Source organism: Lithobates pipiens, unplaced genomic scaffold (assembly GCF_037356315.1).
Source record: "Lithobates pipiens isolate NorthernLeopardFrog02 unplaced genomic scaffold, aLitPip1_a1.2 Scaffold_18, whole genome shotgun sequence".
Taxonomy (NCBI): Eukaryota; Metazoa; Chordata; class Amphibia; order Anura; family Ranidae; genus Lithobates; species Lithobates pipiens.
The window spans coordinates 363,400,066-363,414,084 of NW_027507758.1; the positions used below are offsets into that span (position 1 = coordinate 363,400,066).

Below are 14,019 nucleotides of genomic sequence, written 5' to 3' on the forward strand. Positions count from 1 at the left end.
ACTGGAAAATATGCAACCACAGAGCACTCCATAAACTTGAAAGGTGGTTCATAAACTTGTTGATTTACTAAAACTGGAGAGTGCAAAATCTGGTGCAGCTGTTCAAGGTAGCAAATCTAACTTCGGCTTGTTCATTTAATCTTTCAAAATAAAGCCTTGAAACTGATTGGTTTCTTTGTAGAGCTTCACCATTTTTGCACTCTCCAGTTTTAATAAATCAAACCTAGATTTCCTAAACGGATTGATATGCTCCAGAATGATGTCTGGCAGCAGGTGTTTGACATGGAATTGTCACCCAGTCTTGCCGAAAATTGCCAAGTGTCATTTCATGACTGTGAACTGCTTAACCAAAAATTCTTTGAGGCATTCCATTAAGCTTCTGAACTTTGATAATAGCTTAGTTTCTTGATTTATGTAGTAATTCAACACACATAAGAAACCTTTACAAATTAATGACATTGGCTATATTATTCTAAAAAAAAAAAAATCAGATTGGTAATTATTCTGTTCTTTGTACATGCCTTCAAGAACTGTAGCATAAACCATTCTTAAACCACAGTGAGTAAAAGCAACAAAGTTCTCAATATAGTTATATTCATCTTGCCATCAATGATCTGCACTTTAAAAATAAATTTATTAATATATAATTAAAATGACAAACAGCGGATTTATAGACAGGGAACACCAGGTTGTGACTCTGGCATAGATCAGGTTAAATGATCTTGAAGAACATAGAAACCAATTAGGTTTCAATTATGCTGAAAGCTTATGTAAACAGTATAACAATAAAATAGCAAAAAAAATATAGAAACCTCTTAAAATTCCTTCTCTTGTTGGTGGCTTTAGTGATTTATCTACTTTGGGGTAATGATGCGTAAAAGTGGTGGTTATCTCAGGAAAGAGAGGGGGAGGAGGGGGCTCTTCCTTCACTGACGTCATATAGAGAATTTAAAAGGGGGCTAAAGAGATCCCAGGAGCAGAAGCAGAAGAAACAGTCACAGCAGCTTCATTTCTGCTCTGATAGCACTCGTTTCCACAGTCAGCTGAGAGAACTTATTGAAGAGATGCAGTCCTGTCGAGTTCAGTGTGCCCTGACCCTACTCTCACTAGCTTTGGCTATCAACTCAATCTCAGCTGCACCTACAGACCCAAGACTACGCCAGTTCCTGCAGAAATCTTTGGCAGCAGCGGGGAAACAGGTATGTAACCTTCTAAATTACATTTTCTGTCCAACCAGCAGAAACACTGACAGGGATAGGGACCTTTTTTACATGCAGATTTGTTAACTCATATAAAGCATACAAGGTGCCTTGCTATATAATAATCAGGTAAGAATTTCAAGGGCTGCTACAGAACTTGCAGCTTAGTTTTAAAGAGTTCTACATTTTGTTTGTTGCATATTGTTTATTCCAGACTAACCGGAATCTGAATTGTTGATTTATGTACAGCAATGTTCCACTAGATTAGCTAGCATCAGTGTTGAGCTATCCGAGGTGCTGAATTTTCCAAAAGGTGTTGTGCAGAATTTACCCAGGCATATATGAAAACTTAAGAAAACTAGCCTGGAGCAGTTGCATATAACAGCCAAAATTTTATTGGACAAGTAGCATAAAAAATAAAAATAAAACGAGATTTAATGAAATGGTCTGAAACCCTGTTCTTGCATTCCTCCTGTTGTCATGTAACAACCACAGTCATGATAAACAATTTTTAAACAATTTTTATGCTGCTTTCATATGCACTACAGGCATGCCCCACTTTTAAGTACACAATGTTAGCCTGATTTTGCACAAGTTAGCCTGATTTTGCACTTTCCAGCTTTAGTAAATAAATCCCATTGTGTACTTAAAAGTGGGGTATGCCTATATATACAAAGGGTATGCCTATATATACAATAAAACGAGATTTAATGAAATGGTCTGAAACCCTGTTCTTGCATTCCTCCTGTTGTCATGTAACAACCACAGTCATGATAAACAATTTTTATGCTGCTTTCATATGCACTACAGGCATGCCCCACTTTTAAGTACACAATGGGGTTTATTTACTAAAGCTGGAAAGTGCAAAATCAGGCTCACTTCTGCATAGAAACCAATGAGCTTCCAGGTTTTATTACCAAAGATTAATTGAACAAATCTGGGGTTAGAAGCTCATTGGTTTCTATGCAGAAGTTAGCCTGATTTTGCACTTTCCAGCTTTAGTAAATAAATCCCATTGTGTACTTAAAAGTGGGGTATGCCTATATATATATATATATATATATATATATATATATATATATATATATATATATATATAAACAAAATATCAAGTGGGTTACTTCTACTGTTCCTATGGTACTTCGTGTAGAGATCAGTGTCAAGGTGGCCTTCCAATTTTTTCCCAATATCCAATAGAAAAGACGATAGGACATGATCTCCAATGCAAAAATATTTCTATCAAATGCTCTTCAAGACATAAATGGGTGGACCCGTTTATGCCTTGAAGAACATTTGATATAAATATTTTTGCATTGGAGATTGTGTCCCGTCATCTTTATATATATATATATATATATATATATATATACATATATAACACATTTCAGTACAGACTGAGATTACACAGCTCGACTCAGTGGATAATAACTTCTGTAACTGAAAAAGTGACACATAGTAACTAAATACTGTATTATATGCATTTCTCAACATGCGTTGCAGTGCATAATTCTGTTCAGCCTTGCAATAAAAGCTGTTTAATGTAGCATTTCATAAAGAGAACAAGTAATTTCAAAACTATTTTTCCTTTCCCTTATTTTTTTCCCCCTTTTATTGGTTGAATTGGATGGACTTGTGTCTTTTTTCAACCAGACTAACTATGTAATTCTAGACAACTCTAAAGTTGAAGATGACAACCTGTCATTTATCCATTTTATTGAGCGTACATAAATCTTATGCTAGATATAACATTTTCTAGTATAATTATTTCTGATATGTCTGACATTTGATGTTTGTGCGCTTTGTGATTACATTCCTTACATATTTTTTTAAAGATGCTAAATGCAATTTATTGTGCAAAGTATTTCATGTGCATCTGAGGACAACGGGACCATTTTACTAATATTTCTAATACAACCATTATGTGTAATTTTTCAGAGAATTTTTAATCTAACTCTTTTCCTCTCTGTTTGCAGGAGCTGGCCAAGTACTTTCTGGCAGAATTACTATCAGAGCCATCCCAGACAGACAATGATGCTTTGGAATCTGACGACCTGCCCAGAGGTGCAGAACAAGACGAAGTCAGGTTGGAACTGGAACGGTCTGCAAACTCCAGTCCAGCCCTGGGCCCCAGAGACCGCAAAGCTGGCTGCAAGAACTTCTTCTGGAAAACATTCACGTCTTGTTAGCCTTCAACAGCCCCCCTACCCTCTGGTCCTTTATTTTCCTACTCCTTCAACCCTAGACAAAGCCTTGATCATACAAGCCGAAGACTGTAAATACCACACACAGTTATGGTGAATAAAACATGTTAATTTGGAGTTGTTTAATAAAACTTTTAGTTCAAACTGTAGATAATTTGCTTGGGTTGTGATTTTCTTTATAGTTTACACAATATGCACTTTTCAATTCTTACAGATGTACTATTTTTTAATTATCTGTTGCAATAAAGCGTGTTTCAAGCTATGAATTTAATCTTTCGTCTTTGTCATAATTTTATTTAAAGTCATTTTAAAATGAAGGGGCATCAGGACAATAGAAAAACACCATTCCCATACACAGGTGTCTCATCTGATCAGCATTGTACAAACAGAAGAGAGAGTGCTGGGTTAACCTCTTCAGTTCTGGAGTACATATAAGCTTGGCTGTATAAGACCATTATCTAAGAAAAAGGAACAATCAGCTTACATTGTTTAATGAGACTCAATGGTTTTATCCTCTTCATTGTTCATGACATGTAAAGGATAGATGCACTTTCACGAGCAGTATATTTTAATGAGGTTTGCATAGCTCCCCTTACCTTGTGGCAAAGTTTCTTCCAATGCGAAATGTCACATGTAATTCCACTACCTGTCTTGTAAGTCAACGAGCAGGGCAGCAGGCATCAAACAAAATTCAGTAACGAAAGACAGAGAGATGCTCTTCTTTCTCCCCTCCCACATGTTCATCATCACACAGGCTCTACAGAGAGGAGATACATCTCCATACAATCCATGTGAGGGTTTTGTTGCATAGCCTGCCTCTTGTTTGCACATTGCACATTTCCTGCTCAAATTAGTGGAGGATTATTATTATTATTTTTATTTTTTTTACAGAGAATAAAGATAGATGGCTATAATAACTTATTTATCAATACCAAAAATGCAGCCACTGATATCCATTGACCTCAGCCATTCACATCTGTTAAATCAGATCCCCCTCTCCTCCCCACCCCACTGCAGAAGTTAAATGCTTGTTAGGTCTAGGGGTTAAGCTGTATTACTTGACTTAATTCTTCGCTCCAGCAGCCTCTCTATTCTGTGTGACCAGTCCCACAGCCTCTCCTTTAAGGTGCACCAGCTGATGGTCACCCACTGATATCATCACATACAATGCAGGACCGATAGCCTTTTTGCTCTACCCCTAGACTTAATGAGCATGTAACCCTTACAGGGGGGAGATGCACTGGGCACTCCAAGGGTATTTTTTGCTTCCAGCTTCGGATTTTTAAAAAAAATATGTTTTTTAAGCATTTTTCTGCCATGTTAAGGACCTAAGGTATAAAGAGAATGAGAAATGTAAGAGAATCTTATACAGCATTTGTGTATAATTTAATAAATTCAAAGTGCAGACCTCCCAGCACAGGAAGTGATGCCCTACATGAAAGTTCCCTCTTATGCTAACCTCCTCTCGTAATCTCAACCATCCTATTAATCCTCCTAAATGTATACTTAGACACTTGATTGCACAGACACCTCTTCTTTGTCAATATCCTCTGCACCAAAGACCAGACCTTTCTGTGCAAAAAGATACCAACACAAGGATCCCAGCAGTTGAAGATACTCAATTCTGTACTCTTCCTGTATAGTATGTGTGTGTGTATATATATATATATATATATGGTATGTATATACACTATGTTACCAAAAGTATTGGGACACATCCTTTTACACGTACATGTACTTTAATGACATCCCAGTCTTAGTCCGTAGGGTTCAATATTGAGTTAGCCCACCCCTTGCAGCTATAACAGCTTCAACTTCAAGCTGTCCACAAGGTTTAGGAGTGTGTCTATGGGAATGTTTGATCATTCTTCCAGAAGCATATTTGTGAGGTCAGGCACTGATATGGACAAGAAGGCCTTGCTCACAGTCTCGGCTCTAATTCATCCCAAAGGTTTTCTATCAGGTTGAGGTCAGGACCGCACCCCAAACTCACTCATCCATGTCTTTATGGACCTTGCTTTGTGCAGTGGTCCAAATCATTTGGCGAAGTGAGAATTATGGTGTGGGGTTGTTTTTCAGGGGTTGGGCTTGGCCCCTTAGTTCCATAGAAGGGGAATAAGATACACCCCCTCCCCTCCCCACTCCACTGCAGAAGTTAAATGCTTGTTAGGTCTAGGGGTTAAGCTGTATTTCTTGACTTAATTCTTCGCTCCAGCAGCCTCTCTATTCTGTGTGACCAGTCCTACAGCCTCTCCTTTAAGGTGCAAAGGTGCACCAGCTGATGGTCACCCACTGATATCATCACATACAATGCAGGGCTGATACAGCATATACAGCATTTGTGTATAATTTAATAAATTCAAAGTGCAGAGCTCCCAGCACAGGAAGTGATGCCCTACACGAAAGTTCCCTCTTATGCTAACCTCCTCTCGTAATCTCAACCATCCTATTAATCCTCCTAAATGTATACTTAGACACTTGAGTGCACAGACACCTCTTCATTGTCAATATCCTCTGGACCAAAGACCAGATCTTTCTGTGCAAAAAGATACCAACACAAGGATCCCAGCAGTTGAATATACTCAATTCTGTACTCTTCCTGTATAGTATGTGTGTGTGCATGTACACGTGTTTATATATATATATATATATATATATATATATATATATATATATATATATATATATATATATATATATGAATGAATGAATGAAATACTTGTATAGCGCACAATGCGAACTGAATCGCCTCTAGGCGCTGTATATATATATATATATATATTTATATATACGGTATGTATATACACTATGTTACCAAAAGTATTGGGACACATCCTTTTACACCAGTGCACAAAGCAAGGTGCATAAAAACATAGATGAGTGAATTTAGGGTGGAGGAACTTGACTGGTCTGCAAGGAGTCCTGACCTCAACCCGATAGAACACCTTTGGGATGAGTTTGAGTGGAGACTGTGAGCCAGGCCTTCTCGTTCACATCAGTGCCTGACCTCATAAATGAACTTCTGGAAGAATGATCAAGTATTCCCATAGACACACTCCTAAACCTTGTGGACAGCCTTCCCATTTATATATAAATAATACTGTGCTTAGGTTACAAAGACGATACGCGGACAGCAGCTAGCATAAATTATGGGCAATAATATGCAAATTTAAAGCGAAGAAATGCATCGTTTAAATGTCCATAAAAGTAAAGCAAACATCCATCAATTCAGAGAAGCACCTGATAGGTGAATGAACCTTGTATCCCTGATGACATTGGATACAACGAAACGCAGCGTAGGTTAAAGATTTTGGATGCGTGGCACTACTGTGCATGAGGACTGTGGCCATCTTATCGGTCTGAAACAGGAACTTTTCATATGACATGCCTGTTTATATATACTACTGTGTGGATATATAGATGTGGTTTTAATTAATTTAAACAGTTTTGATATACTACACCATGAAGTGGTTTTGATTTTACACCTTTCAACATGAGGAGTGATGCCCAGATCCATGCTAGAGCAGTCCGTGGTGGATTGATGTTTGGGCGTTTTTGACCACCTATAATATAGTGGTCCAGTTGTAAAGGTAAGAGGCTTGGCTTACTGTGGTGTTGGTGGAAGATCACTGTTCATCTATTTAGTCAAGGTTCATTCACCTATAAGGTGCCTCTCGGGATTGATGGATGTTTGCTTTGCTTTTATGAGCATTTAAGCAGTGCATTTATTCACTTTAAAACATATATAATAATAATATTAATAATAATAATAATAATAATAATAATTTTATATATATATATATATATATATATATATATATATATATATATATATATATATATATATTTTTTTTTTTTTTTTTCTTTCTAAAACTGACTAGAGCAAAATCTAGTCCAGCTGGGCAGTTTGTTCAAGGCTTTGACAAAAAAAAAAAAATCAACTGCATAGTGTCACAATCTGGGGTGGTATATACCTAGCACCCATACTACAGCTTTATAACATAAAAGGAGCTGTGGGAACTGATGTCCACATTGGCCATGAGGCCAAAAACTATAGGGTTGGTTTAGTAAGACTGGAGAGAGCAAAACTTGGTGCAGTTCTGCATGGTAGCTAGTTAATCAGCTTCTGACCTCAGCCTGTTCAATTAAGCTTTGATTAAAAAAAAAACCTGGAAGCTGATGATGCTGAGCATGTGTACTCAACTTCTTTGGTCGATCATGGCGAGGCCTGCTCTAAGGTTAACCTGTTCTGTTAAACGGCTGTATGGTCTTGGCCACCGTGCTGCAGCTCAGTTTCAGGGTCTTGCCAATCTTCTTATAGCCTATGCCATCTTTTAGTAAAGCAACAATTCTTTTTGCCATGAGGTGCCATGTTGAACTTCCAGTGACCAGTATGATAGAGTGAGAGCAACAAAACCAAATTTAACACACCTGCTCCCCATTCACACCTGAGACCTTGTAACACAAGCGAGTCACATGACAACGGGGAGTGAAAATGGCTAATTGGGCCCAATTTGGACATTTTCACTTAGGGGTGTATTAACTTTTGTTGCCAGCAGTTTAGACATTAATGGCAGTGTGTTGAGTTATTTTGAGGGGACAGCAAATTTACACAAGCTGTACACTCACTACTTTACATTGTAGTAAAGTGTAATTTCTTCAGTGTTGTCACATGAAAAGATATAATAAAATATTTACAAAAATGTGAGGGGTGTACTCACTTTTGTGAGATACTGTATATTTGTAAAAAAAATTGTCAATACATTTTCTTTAGGCAGAATTTTCCTTCCCAACCTACATACTTGCACCTATTGGTATCTTGCCATATATATGATCATATAGTTAATTTGCTAATAAATCTACATCCTCTAGGCAGGATTTTCCTTAAAACAGTTGGAAAGGTATTTTTAAAAAAAATAACAAACATGTCTATATTTACCTTTATCGAATTGCACAGATCTGCCATGAACCTCCTCTTTTTGGATCCCCTGCCAGTGCTCCTGGCCCCTCCTCTCAGACCAGTGCCCTCCATGGGAAGCTGCAAGCATGTGTGCTTGGACCCAAGCCCCACTGCTGCGTTCTTTGACATGATGGGATTCGGCCCTGCCTCGTCACTGGCTTTGATTGACAGCAATGGCTCCCAGTGCCCCAGAAAAGCCAGTCTTTACAATTACTTTACAACTACTTTATGTATTCCTTAAGGGTAAGTTCATGGTTATTTAGGAAACAAAACTCAGTGCTCATATGTGCTCATTTGTGAGATGCTGGGGCACGTATCCAATCCAATGGTCAGTTCATCCTGCTACCTAAGCAGGACAGAGAGGAAAGGGCAATGGAACAAGCAGCTTGCACAGTATGCATTTTTTTTACAAAATGTAAGGCAGCATATTAGTGTACTGGTAAATTTGTAATGCATAGGAATTTTTTTAATTGAAGGTGAACTAACCATTGAAGGAATCATTAACCACCTGACATTCGTGCTATAGCCGAATGATGGCCACAGCACGGATGTGAATTCCCGGGAGGCCTCCCCTGTGCACGCTCCCTGAGTCACCGCACGCGCCGTGATCACTGAGTCACTGAGACTCAGGTGATCACCGAACTGAGTAAGGGGCCGGTCCCGGCCCTTACCATGTGATCAGCTGTCAGCCAATGACAGCTGATCAAATGATCAAAACAAAAGCTCGGTGATCGCTTTTTTTTCTCCTCACGCTGACAGCGGAGGAGAAAAAAAAAGCCGATCACCGGCTCACCTTAAAGGGACATTGGTCCCGAAATGGAAGAGGCAATTATGCCTCATAATTGCCACTTGAAAGTGCCCACAAGTGCCACCTATCAATGCCCACCTGTGATGCCAATCAGTTCCACCTAGAAGTGCTCCCTATCAGTGTAACGCAAAGGTGCCCATGACTGCCACCCATCAGTGCCCATCACTGCCACCTATCAGTGCCTATCACTGCCGCCTCATCAGCGTACATCAATGACAGACAAAAATTACCAGTTTTTTTAAATGTTATAACAAAATAAAAAAATATATATATATTTTTTTAAATTCTGTATTTTTACATTTTTTTAAACAAAAAAATAAAAATTGCACAGGTGATCAAATACTACCAAAAGAAAGCTCCATTTGGGGGAAAAAATATATAAAAATTTAATTTGGGTACAGTGTTGTGTGACTGCGCAATTGTCATTCAAAATGCATCAGCGCTGAAAGCTGAAAATTGGTCTGGGTAGGAGGGGGGTTTACATGCCCAGGTAGCAAGTGGTTAAAGAAGATTCTGCCTACAGAAAATTTTAATTTTATTGACAGAGTTAGTATATGTTCACACTTGGCTATTGGACAGGTAGCAATAGGAGGTAGCGTTACGATGAGTATTCATAGAACTGTATAATGTGATGTCATGAAGCATAGAGACATTCTTGTCTATACTCGATATCTGGAACACAGCACAGGTGTAATGCATATTTTTTTTTCTATGATCGCCTTTAAGTGTTTGAAGGAGTGGTAAAGGATTAAATAACTTGAAGTGCAAATAGATTAGAAACATGGATTAAAATGAACTTTTTAGCTATCCTACAATCATATAATGGTGGCTCATGTTCCTGTCATTTTTTTTAAATGACTAATGGCTTGATGGTGATTATGCTAGGAAAACTTTCTTACTGATAAAACTTACAATTAACATTCTCTGCATCTTCACAATAGATTTACCTTCTTCATTTATTCTTCACACTCATTTTGTTAAAATTTGATGTGAATAATAACCAATTGCTTCAAGCAACATGTTGTGCTCACACCAGAACAGAAAAGAGAAGGGAATTCCACTTCAATAACAAGCTATGTGAACCTTGACAAAACAGATGGAAACATGCAGCACGAAGGATCCCCCTGGTACAGCTATTTAATTCATATATTGATTTTTGCATGGAATACCCTTATCAAAGCAGCACAGAAAATGTGTCCTACCAGTCCCAGTAAATATGCAGTGGTGGGGTGTTCCCTAGGGAAATACCATTTACTATTCTCTAGGGAATTACTGCACATTGAAGAGCAAAGGTTGTCAGAAGGGTTTACTGTCACTTCTATAGTTAGTCATGTTATGTGATCTGTCATTTGCAGAGGAAACTAGAATAAGGGTATGTCTGCTATGAAGAAATTAGTATGTTCACAAGTCATAAAAAGATGTGTGTGGCGATGATAGATAGATAGATAGAATGCTTTTCCAGAATGGAATTTCTTTCTACTTAAATATCTACTAAACCTGCAATCTTTGAGAAGTTTATGTTGACAGCTCCTTAACTCATCCGAGAGCTTTTTGATTCCTCAACAACAGAACACCTCCAAATCCACCCAAATCCACCCTATTTTAGCTTTTTTTTTCCTCCCAAGATTAAGAACTGTCCTATCAAAGTTACATGATCTGTGCATGTCTTCAACCTTACTGTGCAAAAGCAGCAAAAGTTATATCATAATTCAAATTGTAATTAAAAAAGAAAGGTGGCCACCACTGTCTTGTTCTTCCCCCTCTATGATAATATAGGTGGTTTATAAAAGATCTGAGCAGTGCAGCTGTCCTGATTTTTTTTTCCTTTGTAAAGGCGACCATCAAAAATGCAAACAGAGAAGGCAGGACAAGCAAATGAAGTCTGAAAAAGTATTTTCTGTTGTACTTAGACTGTACTGTACATAAGTGAATATAATCAAAAAGTTTGAGAATTTGATTTGAAATTTTAGAGTTTGATGATAAAACTAGGACCATGTTTGGCAGGTATTCAATGTTCTTAGAGGAATGAATAATAATGTTGCCACCAACGAACAGCAATTACAAAACAAAAGAGATGACACACAGTTGATTCATAGTCAGGAAGACAGGGGGGTGACTGGCACAGACTGGGTTATATGATCTTGTAGCACGTAAAAACCAGACATGCTGTGAATATGCTTAAAGATTAAGTAAACACTATAATCATGAAACACTAGAAAAAATACCAAAAACCTTCAGATTGCTTTTGATGGTTGTGGCTTTACTGATTTATCTACTTTGGGGTAATGGTGCGTAAAAGTGGTGGCTATCTCAGGGAAAAGAGGGGGGAGGAGGGGGCTCTTCCTTTGCTGACGTATGATGGAGAGTTTAAAAGGGGGCTAAAGAGATCCCAGGAGCAGAAGCAAAAGAAACAGTCACAGCAGTTTCCTTAGCTCTGATAGCACTGTCTCTTCAATTAACTGGGAGATCCTATTATAGAGATGCAGTCCTGTCAAGTGCGGTGTGTTCTGACCCTACTCTCACTAGCTCTGGCTATGAGCTCAATCTCAGCTACACCTACAGATCCGAGACTACGCCAGTTCCTGCAGAAATCTCTGGCAGCAGCAGGAAAACAGGTACGTAGCCTTCTATATGAATCTGTCTGTGCATGCAGCTGAAATACTACTAGGGAAAAGATACTTTTACCTTGCAGATTTGTTTACTTTACTCATAGGGGTATTTATATAAATGCATTCACATAGCTTTTTACAGATCATATCTTTGTCCAATTTTAATTCTGTTGGGAAAAATGTGTGAATCTTGGGTTAAAGTTGTGTCAGTCTTTGATGAAAACATTTATGGATAGACCCCTTATAATTAAAAAGTGTCTTTCGTTATGATATCAGGCAAGAATTTTTGACATGGGCACAAAGGGGTTGATTTACTAAAACTGGTGCAGCTGTGCATAGAAACCAGCTTCCAGTTTTTTTTTTTTCAGTAAAGTTTAATTGAACAAGCTAAAGTAAAAAACTGACTGGTTACCATGCACAGCTGCACCAGATTTTGCCCTCTCCAGTTTCAGCAAATCAACCCCTCAGTCTGCAATTTAGCTTAAAAGAGTTCAACATTTGCTTGTCTCCCATTATTTACCTACGTTGCATTGTCAGTCTTAGCAATGCTAGATTGTTAATTAATGTACAGCTTTGTTGTACTAGAACTGCTAGGATCAGTTTTGAGCTATCCAAGGTGCTGAATTCAATGCAAATTTGTGTTGAATTTAAAGAGCTGGTGGGGGTCAAATATGAAATCTACAGCTCATACAACTGGTGAAGTTGCTTATAACATCAAAATGTCATATTTTTTTTATTAAATATATGTAAGTTTGACTAATAAGGGGCAACAAGTTTGATTTCCATTTAATTTGACATTCATACAAGAATCCCCTGGCAATGATTTTTGAGCTATGATTGAGTGGCTGAATTTCTGCGGTGTTTTGAAATATCCAAAATTCACATTATAGTAAAGGCAAAGACCACTTTAATAGTTTGACACAGTGTTTCATAACTCCTTTACAGAAAAAAAATATCTTAATTACTGTAATAAGTATATTTCCCAACACATGCTGTAGCAGATAATGAAGTTCAATTCTGCAGTAAGGGCTGTCTAATGTAGCATTTAATGAAGAGCACAGAACTTCTGACATCTCAATTGCCCCAGATGATAATCCATCATTTAACCTATTTTAATGATTGCACATCACTCTCACACTAGATTTGGCTGATTTAATTTATGTTCAACACGGGTTAATATCTGTATGTAATGGGATCTATTACATGCAGGCATACCCCACTTTTAAGTACACAATGGGATTTATTTACTAAAGCTGGAAAGTGAAAAATCAGGCTCACTTCTGCATAGAAACCAATGAGTTTCCAGGTTTTATTACCAAAGCTTAATTGAACAATCTGGGGTTAGAAGCTCATTGGTTTCTATGCAGTAGTGAGCCTGATTTTGCACTTTCCAGCTTTAGTAAATAAACCCCATTGCGTACTTAAAAGTGGGGTATGCCTGTACTTTCTTAAAGATGCCAAATGCTACTTAGTGTGTTTCCTGTTCACCTGATCTAAAATGAGAGCTGAAATATTTTACTATTATTTTGAATACAACTAGCATGCATCATTATTATATAATCCTTAATCTAACTGCTCTTTTCCACCTTGATTGCAGGAGCTGGCCAAGTACTTCCTGGCAGAATTACTATCAGAGCCATCCCAGACAGACAATGATGCTTTGGAATCTGATGACCTGCCCAGAGGTGCTGAACAAGACGAAGTTAGATTAGAACTAGAACGGTCTGCAAACTCCAGTCCAGCTCTGGCCCCCAGAGAACGCAAAGCTGGCTGCAAGAACTTCTTCTGGAAAACATTCACGTCTTGTTAGCCTTTAACAGCCCCCCTACCCTCTGGTCCTTTATTTTCCTACTCCTTCAACCCTAGACAAAGCCTTGATCATACAAGTCGAAGACTGTAAATACCACACACAGTTATGGTGAATAAAACATGTTAATTTGGAGTTGTTTAATAAAACTTTTAGTTGGAATTTTAAATTATTTGCTTGGGTTGTGATTTTTTGATAGTTATTATGATATGCACTTTTCAATTCTCACAGATGTACTATTTTTTAATTATCTGTTGCAATAAAGCGTGTTTCAAGCTATGAATGTGTGCTTTCGTCTATGCCATTTCAAACGATACATAGGATAGTACACAAACATCAGAGGTTTCTGATATGATCAATGTCGTATGGCTAAAACAGAAACTGTTGGTTAACCTCTTCAAATCTGCAGTACATGTTAGCTTTGTTGCATGGGCC

General features: G+C 37.8%; 2 protein-coding genes across 2 annotated transcripts; both read left to right on the forward strand.

The window, feature by feature from the left end:
• The first annotated feature begins 962 nt into the window (after nucleotides 1-962).
• On the forward strand, nucleotides 963-3,671 carry LOC143988189 (somatostatin-1). The gene is made up of 2 exons (XM_077487568.1): nucleotides 963-1,199; nucleotides 3,173-3,671. Exons 1-2 carry the CDS (start codon nucleotides 1,065-1,067, stop codon nucleotides 3,383-3,385), a joined length of 348 nt encoding a protein of 115 aa, XP_077343694.1. The 5' UTR covers nucleotides 963-1,064; the 3' UTR covers nucleotides 3,386-3,671.
• Nucleotides 3,672-11,554: 7,883 nt separating this feature from the next.
• On the forward strand, nucleotides 11,555-13,753 carry LOC143988190 (somatostatin-1-like). Its single transcript, XM_077487569.1, has 2 exons — nucleotides 11,555-11,783; nucleotides 13,375-13,753. The coding sequence occupies exons 1-2, from the start codon at nucleotides 11,649-11,651 to the stop codon at nucleotides 13,585-13,587; spliced, it is 348 nt and encodes a 115-aa protein (XP_077343695.1). The 5' UTR covers nucleotides 11,555-11,648; the 3' UTR covers nucleotides 13,588-13,753.
• Nucleotides 13,754-14,019: the final 266 nt, after the last annotated feature.

Coding starts and splice junctions, on each gene's coding strand:
- LOC143988190 (XM_077487569.1), top strand. CDS start 11,649: ATGCAGTCCTGTCAAGTGCGGTGTGTTCTGACCCTACTCTCACTAGCT. Junction 11,784..13,374: donor TGGCAGCAGCAGGAAAACAG/GTACGTAGCCTT, acceptor CCTTGATTGCAG/GAGCTGGCCAAGTACTTCCT.
- LOC143988189 (XM_077487568.1), top strand. CDS start 1,065: ATGCAGTCCTGTCGAGTTCAGTGTGCCCTGACCCTACTCTCACTAGCT. Junction 1,200..3,172: donor TGGCAGCAGCGGGGAAACAG/GTATGTAACCTT, acceptor CTCTGTTTGCAG/GAGCTGGCCAAGTACTTTCT.